This window comes from Convolutriloba macropyga, chromosome 14, assembly GCF_964194025.1.
Source record: "Convolutriloba macropyga chromosome 14, txConMacr16.3, whole genome shotgun sequence".
Classification (NCBI taxonomy): Eukaryota; Metazoa; Xenacoelomorpha; order Acoela; family Convolutidae; genus Convolutriloba; species Convolutriloba macropyga.
In genome coordinates, this window is record NC_134481.1 from 17,264,285 (window position 1) to 17,278,962 (window position 14,678).

The 14,678-nt window shown below is 37.1% G+C and overlaps 1 protein-coding gene across 2 annotated transcripts in view; it reads right to left on the reverse strand.

Annotated features, from left to right (window-relative positions):
• Positions 1 to 14,678, reverse strand: part of LOC142353106 (trifunctional enzyme subunit alpha, mitochondrial-like) — a 249,227-nt gene that overhangs the window by 17,884 nt on the left and 216,665 nt on the right. The window contains exons 2-6 of one of the 2 annotated variants that reach the window (XM_075405311.1): positions 4,453 to 4,495; positions 4,139 to 4,386; positions 3,716 to 3,907; positions 3,499 to 3,645; positions 2,601 to 3,005 (exon numbers count right to left, since the gene is read on the reverse strand). In XM_075405311.1, the coding sequence (XP_075261426.1) occupies positions 2,601 to 3,005; positions 3,499 to 3,645; positions 3,716 to 3,907; positions 4,139 to 4,386; positions 4,453 to 4,492 (1,032 nt within the window). In that variant the 5' untranslated portion in view covers positions 4,493 to 4,495. Of the gene's footprint in view, positions 1 to 2,600; positions 3,006 to 3,498; positions 3,646 to 3,715; positions 3,908 to 4,138; positions 4,387 to 4,452; positions 4,500 to 14,678 lie in introns of both variants that reach the window. The other variant, XM_075405312.1, reaches the window with a different exon arrangement.

Consider the following 14,678-nt stretch of genomic DNA (forward strand, 5'->3'; position numbering starts at 1 on the left):
CTTAGGCCGAGAAGGCTGATAGGGCTATCAATTACCCTTCAATAATTCGTGATTCTAATCTCAAAAAGATTGCGAAAGCAAATGGAAGATAATAAAAAAATAACTTAGAAACGATGAACTAACTTAGAAAATGAATGCTCAAATTCAAGAAACAGAAGACCAAAACAATTCAATTTCAAATTACTGCAACTAAAACAAAAACAATGCATACTTCTTTCTTGTTGTATATATTCTAGACATGATTTCATATTAATTCAAAAATTAAATTAATCAAAGGAAAGACATAAGCAACAGAATAAAATTTCTGTTGGCCAAAAATCGTTTAAAACCAATACCAAGGCCGGGAAAAAAAGCAATAAATAGTAAAGGAAATTTTTGCAAAGACTTTTTAATAAACTCTCGATACTCTCAGTACTAGCCTTAAGTTGAGTGAAATGAATTGCAAACCAGAGAAATGACGAAAATCTAAGAAAAAGCTGGAAATCATTTATTTTTTAACAACTGAAAAATCAAAATAACAAATATAAAAATATGTGCCAGACCAAAGCTAAAAATTTCATTTTTATTCAAACAAAATTAAAGTCCCTCATGTTGCTCAAAAAACTGTTTCTAGCAATTACAACCAAAATACCAACGAAAAACTGACAAAAATCGGAAAAAAACTACCAAAATCGGATTAGCATATGTACAATTTTACGAAACAAAATTACATTGAGGTAGAAAGAGGCGTTGAATATAGGAGTTATCGAAGAGAAGTTGCTATATTAACTGATTTTTGACAAAACGACGGTTAAAAGATCCAAAAATGAAGAAATTAATATTAAAAAAGCCAAAAATTAACTAAAAAATCAAGAATTATGTGCCATTTTTCAACTTGAAACGCATTTTCAGAATCTGCAAAACACTGTTGTATCAATTTCCGAGGTTGACATTTCAATATAGTATCGAATAAAAATTATTTCTACAAGAAACCAAATTAAAAGCAAAAAAAATTGAGCCATTTACGAAAAAACGGCTAAAAACGGTCATCTATATGTGCAATTCAGTCAAAAACTACTTTTCAAAGTCAAAAAGTCATTCACTAAACGCAGCGCATGATCAAAAAACTTCTCTCACTTAGCGAAAATCTGTTCACCAAGACAGCTTTTCTCACTTTCGCTTTTAGGTCAAAATGCCGCGTGAACAAATCTACTTCCTGTAAAAAAAAACATAGCCGGAAGAATTCCTGAAAGGACTCGAAGTGAAAATCCAATTAAACGCCATCCAACTACTCATCAAACAAAACGTGCCTTCACTAATTCATGATTACCTTGAAACAAAAAAGTAAAAACAATAAAATCAAATCTGTTAAAATATGATAAAAAATCTGATCAACTTTTGTTATAAATTGAGATCCCGAAAAAACTTTCTCGTCCAAAATAACTTCATCAAAACAAATAGTACTTACAAGAAACACTTATGTGAATTTTGAAAAAAATGCTTTAGGCTAAAATTATGAAAAAAGTTCTTAAAAACAGCTTTCACTGAAAAACTGGAAAATTTTTTTAATTTTTCTCACTAAATTTTTTAATATTTCAAAAACACTTAAATCCAAAGAAAAATCCCCTTCGGCCAATATGGTATCCAGACGATCGCAAAACAATAATCAAGTCATAATAGGCAAAGAAACTTAGCTAAAAATAGAAAGAAACGAAAAACTGCAAAAAATTAAGAAAAATAGTTCAAATTTTTGCCATGTTTTGTCATATTTATCAACAAAAAAATGATTCTTACCCACAAAACTGTAACCAATTGTCATCAAAATATTGTTCAAGTAGAAGGGGTTTCATCAATGCCCATTTGAGCCAGTAAAACAAAATAATCGTCAGAAAAACGCAAAAATTAGCCCGAAAATCAGCAAAATACATTAAAAACCTCCGAATTATCATAAAATTCATATGAATTTCCAGAAACCTTCAAACAACTACCAAAACCAGCTTAAAATTAAAACAAAACCATAACCAAACCTCTTCACCAAAAGAAATGGAAAAAAAACTGCTTTAAAATGCCGCACGTGAACAAAAAGATTTCGCTCGCTTTGAGAAAATTTTTTCACACATCAATTTCTCGCTCTCTCAAACAGCGGTATGAACAAAAGCCACTCTCTTTTCGCTCCGCTCTTCACTTTTGTTCAGCGCCAAAATCACTCCAAATTTTTTCACGCGTTTCATTTCCCGCTTCAAAAATCACTCCAATAAAATTGATTTAAAAAAAAGGACTTCTCCAATACTCCTCTTCGAGTCGTAAAAACCTTAAGAAAACCAATACTCCTCTTCGAGTCGTAAAAAACCTTAAGAAAACCAATACTCCTCTTCGAGTCGTAAAAAAGGATAGCGCCTAAATAATAGCCGTTTGAGAGGCTGACGGCGGCTATTTATAGCTAAACATGTCCAAACCATTTAGTTTACAACAACACCAAGACTACGATTATAGCATTAAGAACGCGTACTCTTCACGAACATACAATAACTTGCACATCAAAAGCATAGTATATTCCTTAAATTTTTAAACTTTCAGTCTCAATCAACTCATATCGGTCCACTATGACACTTTTAACTTACTTCAATAATTTTAAAAGGCGCAGGGTAGTTGTTGACCGGAGGTTTTGATATTTTTTTGGTTGCTTCATTGGAAATGTATTTGATAGCCAAATTAGAGCCCATCAACTTTGTCTGGATACTGTTTTTCGATCCATCAAAAACTGTCTTCTTGATCGTACCATTAATCAGTCCTTGAACTGTCTTGATTCCAGTACTTTTAAGATATTCCATAGTGTTCATTCCTGGCTCCTGTGATCCAGGTCCCAGGGGGTCGACTAAAGCGTCTACTAATTTCATTCGCTTTGCTCTGGTTGCGTTAAGCTGCTTTCCTGTCATCATAAGGTCATAAGCCTTGTCTAATGTCATATCTGGAATCCTCGCAATTCTGAAGGTGCCACCAGCACCAGGCAGCAGTCCTAACATGACCTAAAGCATAAATGTGACACAACGACGTAGATTATAACTAGCGTAAGATAAACACTACCACGCAATTTAAGGAAGTGGTAGGTTTTTTTAGTTCATACTTGCATAAACATACAATTAAAAAGGACTCATCACAAATTGGTAATTACTGGTTGGCAAACCAAGAGCCCTCACAGAGATACGCTACTTAAATAACTGAGAACTTCGAATATATATTGCAAAATGGTCAAACAAATGAAAAGGTAAATGAGAAGTTGCTATAGCTCAAAAGTTAACCAGCAGAAAAATAAAGGCATGGCCATTTTTGATCTGTAGATTTTTTGGTGATTGATATGGGATAAAAATCTATAAGCTTTGCTTCTCTCGAAAAAACAGTTTTTAATGAAAACCAGCCATATCACTTTTAACAAGGTCCATAAAACGTTCTGTTTACATTTTCCAATTTACAGGTCAGAGACTTAAATCTTAAAGCTCAAAAAAGAGACTTCAATCTTACCTCAGGAACTCCTAGGGCTGTTTTAGGATCATCTAAAGCTATTCTGTAATGACATGCTAAGGCGACCTCCAGCCCTCCGCCGAGACAAGGGCCAGCAATTGCAGCAACCACCGGCTTACTACAGCTCTCAATTCTGTCGTTTAGACTCTGAAAAAGGCCGTCTTTAATTCTGCATAAACATCATTAATCTCTTGCAGCATAGCAGTAAGATATTAACCTGTCCATGCTTAGCTATAGTTTCTGCTTCCTCGGCATTTGCACACTTGTCCAGCATTTTGATGTCGGCTCCGGCAATGAAAGACCCTTTCTTGCTAGAAATTATCAGAGCTCCCTTGACATCCTCGTTACCCTCTATGGCGTCCAACACCAGAGGCATCTCTTCAATGACCGCTTCGTTTAAAACGTTCATCTATATTAAATAATTCACATAGTCATTAAGCCATCTTCGTGTCATTTTTCGTTTGTGCCCCGCAGATTAGAGGGCGCATATTCTTTGCACCCCAATAGCACGTGCCGAATTTTTACATAAAGACATACTGCGTAATGGCATGCGCTCTATAATGGAGGTGCAAACTTCTCCCGAGGGGCACAAACGGAAAAGATCCCCATCTACAAATAGATACTTAAATTGTTGATATACCTTGCTATCTGGTACATTTAAAGACACAACAGCAACACCGTCTATCAAATTCACAGTCATGGTTGAAGTTTTAAGAATTCCCGGTCCTGATAAAGCTGAACTACCAGACAAGCGCTGTTGAGACATGACATTTGAGAATCGAGAGGACAGAAGGGAATGATTTGAGATGAAACAGTTCTGTGAGACTTCGTGAGATCTGATACAGCAGGCTGGTAGAACGTAACTTTTCACTGCAATTCTTCGGGCAGCTAAGCATAACAATTAATACAATCATGTGAACCTACTACGTCCTATTGATCAATTCTATACACTACCTAGCTTGGTCGCAACATTCGATACACTCCGCAACATCATGTATCTAAAAAGAAATTCACTTATAACCCACTACGGTCCACAGAATGGCTCTCGTTTGCAATCAATACTTAGAAAAGCACGTTCGTGGAAAACTGGTACGCAATTATGTTTTGAGATGAAATGGTTCAGTGCATATCTTAGCTGCAAGCTCGCTTCACAACGCTATAAATAGTCTCCCATATTCAAGCAAGAAGCAACTTTTAGGGAGAGTGACATCAGTTCCTTGATTCTCGTTCAACACTAATTCAAAAAACGGGATCTGTTGTCATTTGTGCCCCCCCCCCCCCCCCCGATTAGTGGGTGCATATTATTTGCACCCCCAGACGCACGTGCCTTATTTTTGCATGGTGATTTACTATGTAATGGCACGTGCTCAGTAAATGGGGTTGCATAATATACTGGGGGGGGGGCACAAACGGAAAAGATTCAAAACTGGTTCAAGAACGCAAAAGGGTCGTCTAGCCAAGAGCAAAGACTTGGTGGTCTGGTACCATTTGATTAACAACACATTTCTAGTCAGAGGTCAAATAACTACCGAACCTGCAGCTTCCCAGAGTTGATACGGTTCCTAAAAACGAACAGACCGATTCAATGCTATTGTTTACGGCCACATGATAATTTTCAGGAACTGCTGAAGTGTAAGATAATGGTGCTCAGCGTAGCGAAGCATCTAATTTCAAGAAGCAAGAGGAAGATGCAGTCTACAAATTATTGTGAGCTGTACCAGGAAGCTGGATTGGAGATTTGCTCCTCAACACAATTTAAGAGAGCGTCTCAAGAAGTGGCAGGCAACCTGCTCAGAAGGCACAGTAAAGCTATATCCAAGGCAAGGCCGGTTCAGCAGAAACAAACTGAGGAGCTATGAGAAACTAGGGGAGTTATTCAAATTGTACATGGATGCCATCATTTGCAAAGTTAATGGTGACAGGGACGAGTACTTTTTATTTGCAAATTCGATGTAAAAGCCTACAGTATACCTAAGAAAAAGTGGGACTTGTCTTTTCTTGATATCAACGTAAACGTGAGCAAGAATAAAAAAATTACGGTCATTATTACCAAAACAAAACTGGAATAATACTGAATCTTTGCAGCTGCTAAGTGCTTCAACTTAAGAATAACCTAGTTCAAGGGACGGTTCACAGGAATTATAACGCAACAACTAATTGGTTGGCCCTCGTTTAGGCACTTGAGAAGAACAAGACATGCCGGACCAAAAATCAGCAACCAGATGAGTGGTCTTCAAAACTATTTCACCAATCTTTAGATTGGATATTAACTGGCAGTAAAGATCAACTGAAAACGAAACAAAAAGAGCAGCGAAAAATCCAGACTTGATTGCATGAAAATCCAACAATTTCTACTATACAGGCAACCTTAAACTAAATTTTGCGAAACAAAAATGTGACTAACAAACTGTATTCACATCACGAAAACTAAGATCTTGCTTCCCCATCCTGAAAACAAATAAAAAACTATGAAAACCTGAGATCTAAGGTTGTGCATGAACTATATTGTAAACAATGTGAATCCATATATTTGGCGTAAACAAGCTGGTTTGTTACTACTAGCGCATCAACATCAAAACAAAGATGCACAGGATCAACATCTTGCTGAATATTGTGGCTCTACGGGTAGCATAGAATTTTAGATGCCTGCTGCAGCAACAAAATCGTAACAATTTAAGTTATTTATATCAGCAAGTTGAAGTCAGAGCTGAGCTCATGCGACAAAAATGAGAGGTGGAAATTCACGCTAAAAATTATTTCCAAATCATAGTTTTGACTGAATGTTAAGGCGTTGGAAAAAACCTTCTTTTTTGCATGGCAAAACCAAATTTGCAAAACCCCCACATGAGTTATGCTTAGTTTTAAGGGAATTCTGAATTACTCTGGAAATACAACGCTTGGCACAAATAGAAAAACCGAAATAGAGAAGTTTTAAAGAAAGTGATAGCAGATCATGTTTGTTGAAATTGTTTTGGATAATTCCTAGAATTGTTTTAATTGTGGTCTCAGACAAATGTAAAACAATTCATTTTTTCCTCTAAAAAAAGTGAGACAGTTTCATCTGGAGCGTTGCTATCAGTGCTAGATTTGTTGTAAAAGTTTTCCTTTTTTTCTCAACTGAAAAAATGATACTTCATGAATTATTGTCACAAACTTGTCTCTTATTTCATTGTGCCGCATGTGCATATAAACCACTTTTCACAAGGGAGACACTGGGTTAATGTGAAGTCTATGCCTCAAAGGCAATAGCTATGGGAATTTTTTGCTCTAGGTCCGTACCGAATTCACCAACAGTCACGCAAATCCAATTGTAATAACTTTTGAGCGCGTAGAGTCTCTGTCAAGAAGGATGTTTGAGAATGCGAGTTGTCTAGAGATTTGTGGGTTTAGTGTGTTCCTAACTGGGTTCGACCAAACCAGTTGGTTATCTATTTCTGATGTATTGCGTAAAGGTGAAGATGTGGATGATCTGTCTAGTTCCTGACTCATAGGAATAATCTGTTCTTATTGTAAAAGAACACTGTAGTGCAATAATACTCAATTGGCCACGATGCGACTGTTTTCTATCGCCATAGTTTATCGTCTGCACTTTCTTAATGTGTGATTAACACGTTTCTATGTTTAACGGAACAGGTTGCTGCAAAAGAGCACTTAACACCAATTGGTATATATTTACAAAGACAGTAATTAAATAACATATGCATAGAGTGTTTATAGGTAAATAATTTAGTACTTGGTTACAAAGTTTCTAGATACTGTAAGCTCCAGTATCACACTTCCCCCTATCTGGAATGAAACAGTGTTTCACAATGTTTCATTCAGTGCCTCTATGTCAGCTGAGTTTATGTCAGATATTTCGGCTGTTGGGGATAGTGGAGGTGTACAGTATTCCTGTGATGTCGTGCTACTATTGTACGACTTTTGTGATGTGGGCTCGGTCTTTTCAATTGCCTGTTCTTCCGGGCTTGCATCTTTCGTATTATTGTTGTTTTCTGATACCAATTGGTCTGAGTTGTTGTTATTATTTTCCCGTTGTATTTCCTTGCCAGTTGGTAGTGGAAATTCTTTCCTCGTGTCCTTGTTGTTTGTCTCTGTGTTGGCTAATTCTTGTGGTGCAGGCAGTATTGAGATAATGTTCGCTTGATCTCTTTCTAATCTGGCTTGTTCTTTTTGTAGGATGGTTGCGATTTCGTGTTGTTCGTTAGTTTTGTTCTCTGTGTCGAGGAATGTCACTTTTGGGTTGTTGAAGTTTGCTGTATTGTCATTTAATCTCTGTATTTTTTCAACTGTTTGATCGATTTTTGGAGTTGATTTAGTTGATTTGAAGTCGTGGTTGTTGGTTACTTCGTTGTTATCAATGTTTCTATCGAAGTGTACTGGTGGGCTGTTCGGCGATGTGATCATAAAATCTTTCGGGTCGCTTGATGCGAAAATAGTTTGGGGTGATTCGTTTTCTACGAATTGGTAAGTGATTGTACTTGGTGATTGTTGTAGTGCATTTGTGTCTACTTGTATAAATGATCTGTTTTGTTTGTGTTCTTGTGTGCTTTGTAATGCCATCATTTTCGAACGTTGCTTGAATGTTTCTCCTGGGTTGACTTTTGGGGATCGCGGTCGTTTTTTGGAATCGCCCTGTTTTGGTCGATTCTGTTTCTTGGTTGTTGTCGGGCTTTTATTCTTTTGTTGTTGTTTACGCTGATTTTGGCTTGCTACTTGACGAACTTTAGCTGGGCTCCAGTTGGTTGGTTCTGCTCTTTGACGTGTGTTCCTGGGATTTGTTTGTTGGATTCTGTGTTCGCCAGTTGGTGGGGTCATCTTTGTTACTTTCTGTTGTTTTGCTTCTTCTAAACAAAACTTCTTAATTTTTTCTTGGTTTCTTTTGTATTCACCAACTGTCTTACATGCTACCATATGTATTAGTCTTGGTTTTTGTTGTTCCTCTATTGTTTCTCTGATAGGTTTTTGTTCGTTTACTATAGCAAGATGATTTTTTCTTATTACGGTGTTTTTTCTAAGTGGTGTGTCTATGGTTATTGTGTGTGGTGAGTAATTAGTGATGGTGCCGTCCTCTATTATGTTCCATTGTGGTGCCAGTGTATTACGAGGTTCTTTTGTTTTTCTTGCCAGTGATTTTCGTGCGACGTTTTTTCGTGTTTTTATGTATTTTGTAGTTTTATCACCTATCGTGAAGTGAATTTCAGATGGATATATCTTACGTGGTGACTTTGTTGTTCTGGAGGTTGATGCTAGTGGTACATTTTCTGAGTCGTCGCTTGAAGTTACTTCTACCAGTTGGTGACTGCCTGTTGGTGTTAGGTTTGTGGGTGTAGGCGGTTGAGTCTCTTCGTTATCATTGTCACTTCGGTATCTGATGTCGAGTTCTTGTTCCGAATCACCATCTCGTCGCCAGATCTCCTCCATGGTGAGGGCATTCTGCTTTAGCACTTTCTTGTCTAAACAGTAGCTTGTTAGATTTTTGTAAGAGAGGTTTTTGTGTGATGCTTTTGTTGTAATGTTCGATATTTCAGTGTTTGGTTTTCTTCCGAAGTGTGCTTCAAACGGTGATAGTTTTGTTGTAGTGTTGGGTATTAATCTGATGTTTTCTATGATATTCGCTAACCTGTTGGTTAGTGTTGTGTTAGACCAGTTTGGGTCTATATCTAATACCGCTAATCTTCTTTTTATTGTTTGGATTAATCTTTCTACCATACCTGTGCCCCTATGGTCACCAGCTGGTGCTAGTATAAGTTTTATGTTTTTATTTTTGCAAAATATGTCGAATTCTTTTGCTTTAAATGCTTGTGCTTGGTCACATCTAATTGAACGTGGAATTCCATGCACTTTACAGTAGCTTTCGAGATATTCTATGGCTGTGTTTGTGTCACAATTGTTGAATATTTCTGCATGTGGGTATCTCGATAGTCTATCTACTGTTACTAAAATATAGGTATTTTGTGTGTTATTCTTAAATGGAATTGGACCTGCAAAGTCCATTTGTATTTCATCATTGGGTTCTACTAGTGTTGGTAGTGAGCCTAAATTGGTTCTTGCAATTATTGGTTTTAAATTTTTACCTTTTTCAATGCAATGTTTGCAGCTTTGTGCCTGTGCGACGATCTCGCTATGAATGTGTGGATACCATATTAATTTCGCAAGGGCCAACATGCCCGCTTGTCCTGGGTGTTTGCTGTGAACTGTTTGCAGGACCATCGGTCGTAATTTGGCTGGAATAACAAGACGGTTGTCATATAAAAGGCAACCCGATGGTGTAACTGAAAGGTCGCGGTGAATTTTGTAAAATATGGCATTTGTTTTCTTCAGTGAAAGCCAATCTTGTTTTTCTACGAGGTCGATAATTGGACCTAGGTCCATTTTTGAGTTTTCTGCTATAAATTCCTCGTTAAATACTTTCATGAGATTAAATCTATAATCGGGTGTTGGTTTGTCATCTATAGCTTTAAATAATTCTTCGTGTTTATCAGGGATGAGGGGAAGTAGGCCTTTGCCTTTATTAGAATCGATATCAGTTTGTGTGCTATTGTCACGCACATTTTTGTTAGGAATTTGTATCTCCATTGGAGTTTTAATTTTGTTTGGGCCACGGAATCGTTTGTTTATTGGAATTTCGAATGTGTTTAATTTTGGACGAGCGCGAGTTGTAATTGCGATTAATTTTGGTTTGATTCTTGTTAACAGAGAGTGAGAAAGAAGCGACTTACTTTTAGATTTACTATGGCAAAAAGCGTTTTCTTTTGTGTGTGTGTTTTCTTTAGCATGGTTGACGTCATTTCGTTCATTTTGAATTGAGCTCTCTGATTGGTTTGAATTACCAGTTGGTTTATTTGAACCGAATGAATTTATGCTTTGTTTTAAAATTGCATGCTTCATTTCCTCTATTAGGTTTATTACAAACTTTTCGTCGTCCTCGTTAGTTGATGATGGTGCGCCTGATGGATTTCTACTCAAGTAATCTGCGAAGCCCATATTTTTCCCCGGTATATGTTCTATTGTAAAATTAAAAGGAAGTAGTCTGCCTACCCATCTTGATAATCTGCTTTGGTATGTCTTGTTACCTCGATTATTTTTGAGTGCTGACAATAGTGCTTGATGGTCCGTTTGGAGAGTGAATTTATTTCCATATAGGTAGTATTTAAAATGCTCTAATGCCCAAACTATTGCTAACAGTTCGAGTTCATTTGTGCTATATCTTTCTTCTAATCTGTTCAGGAACCTACTGGCGTATGCAACTGGTTTCCAAATTTGGCCGTGTCTTTGTTCCAGGCATGCGCCTAGGCCTTTTTTGCTTGCGTCGCTTTTTATTCTTGTGTCTTTGGTTATGTCAAAGTGTTTATTTTCTGTAATGTTTATTATTTGTTTTTTGATGTTTTCGAATGCTTCTGTGTGTTCATCCTTCCAGTCTAGTTTGTTTTGTGCTTTTGTATTGTTCTTTGATAACAGTGGTCTTAAAGGTTCAGATAATTCTGCTAGCCTTGGTGTGAATTTTATTAGGTGATGTATGCATCCCATGAATGATCTGAGTTGTTTTAATGTTTTTGGTGTTTCCAATTGGTTGATTGATTCGCACTTCTTTTTTGTAGGCGTTATACCAGTTGGTGTTATTTTATAGCCTAACCAAGTTATTTGTTTCTGTGCAAATTCACATTTTTGTAATTTTATTGCTGGGTTTTCTTTGTCCAATTGGTGTAATATTTTGTCAAGTTCTTTCTCGTGATCTGTCAATTGTCCTTTTGTTATTACTAGTATGTCATCTAGGAAGGCAAATTTATTATGACAATTTTTAAGTGTTACGTCAATGGTTTTTTGGAATGTTGCTGGCATATCTGTTAATCCGTAGAATCCATTTAGGAATCTGTATGTGCCTGTTGCTTTTCCTCCTAATATGTTGAAATTGCAGTGTTTTTGTAGTTGTGGATCTAATGGTATTTGGCTGTATGCATATTTCAAATCTATTGTCGAAAAGTAAAATGTTCCTTGTTCTGTTCTTCGTTCAGAGATGTAGTTTGCAACTGCGTCTATTAAGTGATCGATGCTTTGCATTTGGTATTTGTTTTTGTGTATTGCGTCGTTTAATTCCTTAGAATCGAGTGCAATTTTGACGCTTTTGTCCTTTTTAACAGTGATTACTACGGGGCTTATAAAGTATTCATCTGAACATTTTTCCAATCTCTTGATTTGTTTATCTTCAATTAGTTTTTCTAGTTCTTGTTCTACCCTTTCTAGTAAGTGAAGTGGTACTCTTCTACATTTGTGTTGTGTTGGTATAAAATTTTCTTTGAAATTTGATTTTGCCACATGGTTTTTTGAACGTCCTAGTCTTGTGCATAGATGTGGGTACTTTTTGAATATCCTTTTTATTATATTTTGTTCTGTCGCTGTGTCTGATACTAAGTTAATTATCTTACCAGTTGGTTTTGTGGCCGTGAGGACTATTCCCAGTTGTTGTAGAATATCTCTCCCCATAACTGGTTGTGGTAGATGTTTGACCAACAAAATTCTACAGTTATTTGCTGTCCATGCCCCCGATTTAAGTGTGATGTGTAGTACTCCTAGGATCTTTATATCCTGGTTGTTGAAACATTTGTATCTTGATTTCTCGTCGAACATTGTTATTTTGCTTTCTTTGTTTCGTTTTGTGATTTCTTTTGCTTTTGTGTATTCCAAAAATGAGCGGGGTGAACCAGTATCTGCCAGCCAATCCACTTCCGTGTTTTTCCCTTTTGTTTTGACCCAGCATTCACCTCCAGTTGTTTTGTTAACTGATATGGTGTTTATTTTCTTCACTTCCACAGGTCTTATTGTGTTGACTGACGACCAGTCTTCCATTAGTTCCTTTATGTATAAGGCAGCTTCTGGGTCGACAGTTTCTTCTTCTGTTTCTTGTTCTTCCTCGCAAATGTCTTGTTCTTTCACGTGTCTCACTCTTCTCGTTTGTGGTGTTGATTGTTGTTGTTGTGTATTTTTCCTGAAGTCCTGTCTGAACGTTGTGTTTCTTCGTTCTGGCATTGGAGCTTTGCACATTGTTGTAAAGTGACCGATCTTCTTACAAATTTTGCAACTGAAATTTTGGGCTTTGCACATGTTTAAGTGATTTTTTATAAATAGGTGACCACATTTGTAGCAGGGTTCAATTTTACCAGTTGGTGGGGTTGGTAATATTGGTTGTTGTGGTGGGCGTTGGGTGAAGGATGTTCTTGGTTTATTTCTAATGTAGGATACTTGTGACCAGTTGGTGCTGCTGGAGTGTGCTCGCAAAATTTCCTGCTGGTTTGCCTGACCTCTTTCTCTATTGATTGCAAAGTTGAGTACTTGTTGTGGTGTTCTTACTTCTGATAACAAGTCCATTTGTATTGATGTGTTGTTCATGTTTGAAATAAAGAGGTCCTTTACTAGGTCTTCCTCTAAATCTTTAAATTTGCATAGTGCTCCTGCTTCCCTTATTCTGCTATAGAATGTCTCGAGTGATTCATGTGATTGTTGCATGGATTTGAAGAATTTAAATCTGTCAAATGTGGTGTTTCTTGGGATAGTGAATGTGATGTTGAGTTCATGTGCGAGTTCATTTGTGGTGCATTTTTCTATTTGTGTGTGTGGATTTTTCTGGTGGTATGTTCTTCTCGCTTCCGCTCCAAATGATAGATATATCAAGCTTTTTACTTGCGTGTCTGCTTCATCCCACGGTATTCTGTCGACCATTGCTCCTTTTCTCTCTATTGTCTTGCATTCATTTTCAAAATCAACTCTCCTTCTTTCGTTCCTCTGTTCTCTATTTCTTGCCTCATCTTCTGTCTCTCCTTCAAATTCTTCTTCGTATGTTGGTAGTGTGGGGTAGAATAAGTCTGTGGGTTGTGGTTTCAATTTGAGTAACTTATCTACTTCAATGCTGTCGCGTGCCATTATCGCCATTTTTAGTGTTGAGAACCATTGTCTCCATTCTATTGGTGGTGTTGCGCCGGATTCCCAGAATGGGTTTACTCCTAAAGGAGTTTTGGCTGACTGCGCCATGTCAAGAAGGATATTTGAGAATGCGAGCTGTCTAGATATTTGTGGGTTTAGTGTGTTCCTAACTGGGTTCGACCAAACCAGTTGGTTATCTATTTCTGATGTATTGTGTAAAGGTGAAGATGTGGATGATCTGTCTAGTTCCTGACTCATAGGAATAATCTGTTCTTATTGTAATAAAACACTGTAGTGCAATAATACTCAATTGGCCACGGTGCGACTGTTTTCTATCGCTATAGTTTATCGTCTGCACTTTCTTAATGTGTGATTAACACGTTTCTATGTTTAGCGGAACAGTTTGCTGCAAAAGAGCAACTAACACCAATTGGTATATATTTACAAAGACAGTAATTAAATAACATATGCATAGAGTGTTTATAGGTAAATAATTTAGTACTTGGTTACAAAGTTTCTAGATACTGTAAGCTCCAGTATCACAGTCTCATTGGCAAGGCAGTGGCCAGTTGGAATCTTTTTTCTGGTGCAAAGCCAACAACGTGACTTTTGTCTTCAGACAGCCTGTGGGGGACATACTTTTAGCGAGCTTCCATCCCTTTAAATCGAGCATTGCGTTCATCTTGCGTAATCTTATCTTATGTAAAAAGAATGCTTGCGAGATCTTCGTTTCCAGGAGATTTGACAGCAGTCAGGGTCTTATTGGGTTGGTTCTTTGATGTTCAAGTCGCTCTCTCGAGTCGGTAGCGAATATAACTGGTATGCTTTTTGAGGGGCGAGTGGAATAACGATGAGAACAAAAAACTTAGGAAATTTTTTCCCTGCGTCTTAGAACAGGTTTTGGGCGTTAGGAGTGGTTCGAGCATATAAAAGAAGTTTTTGCTTAAAATCTCTTGTGAAAACTCGTAGTAAGCGTTTTGCTGAGTAAGTGTTTTGCTGGGATGTTTTGCACTTTTTTCCAAGTTTCTGATGCAGATTGGAACTCTTTTTGAGATGTAGTTGGCCGCAAGGATTTACACGGATGTTCACTTGAAAGGACTGATCCCAAAGCATGGCAGCTATCCACAACAGTTTCTCATACAAAAAAAATTAGCTAAACATATACATAATTGAAGAGGCTTTAAGATATGTTGTTGTTGTTGTGACATCAAGCCGAGGGCATTGCTCCCATAGAAGTTTTGGTCTTGATTCCACTATTTTCTGCA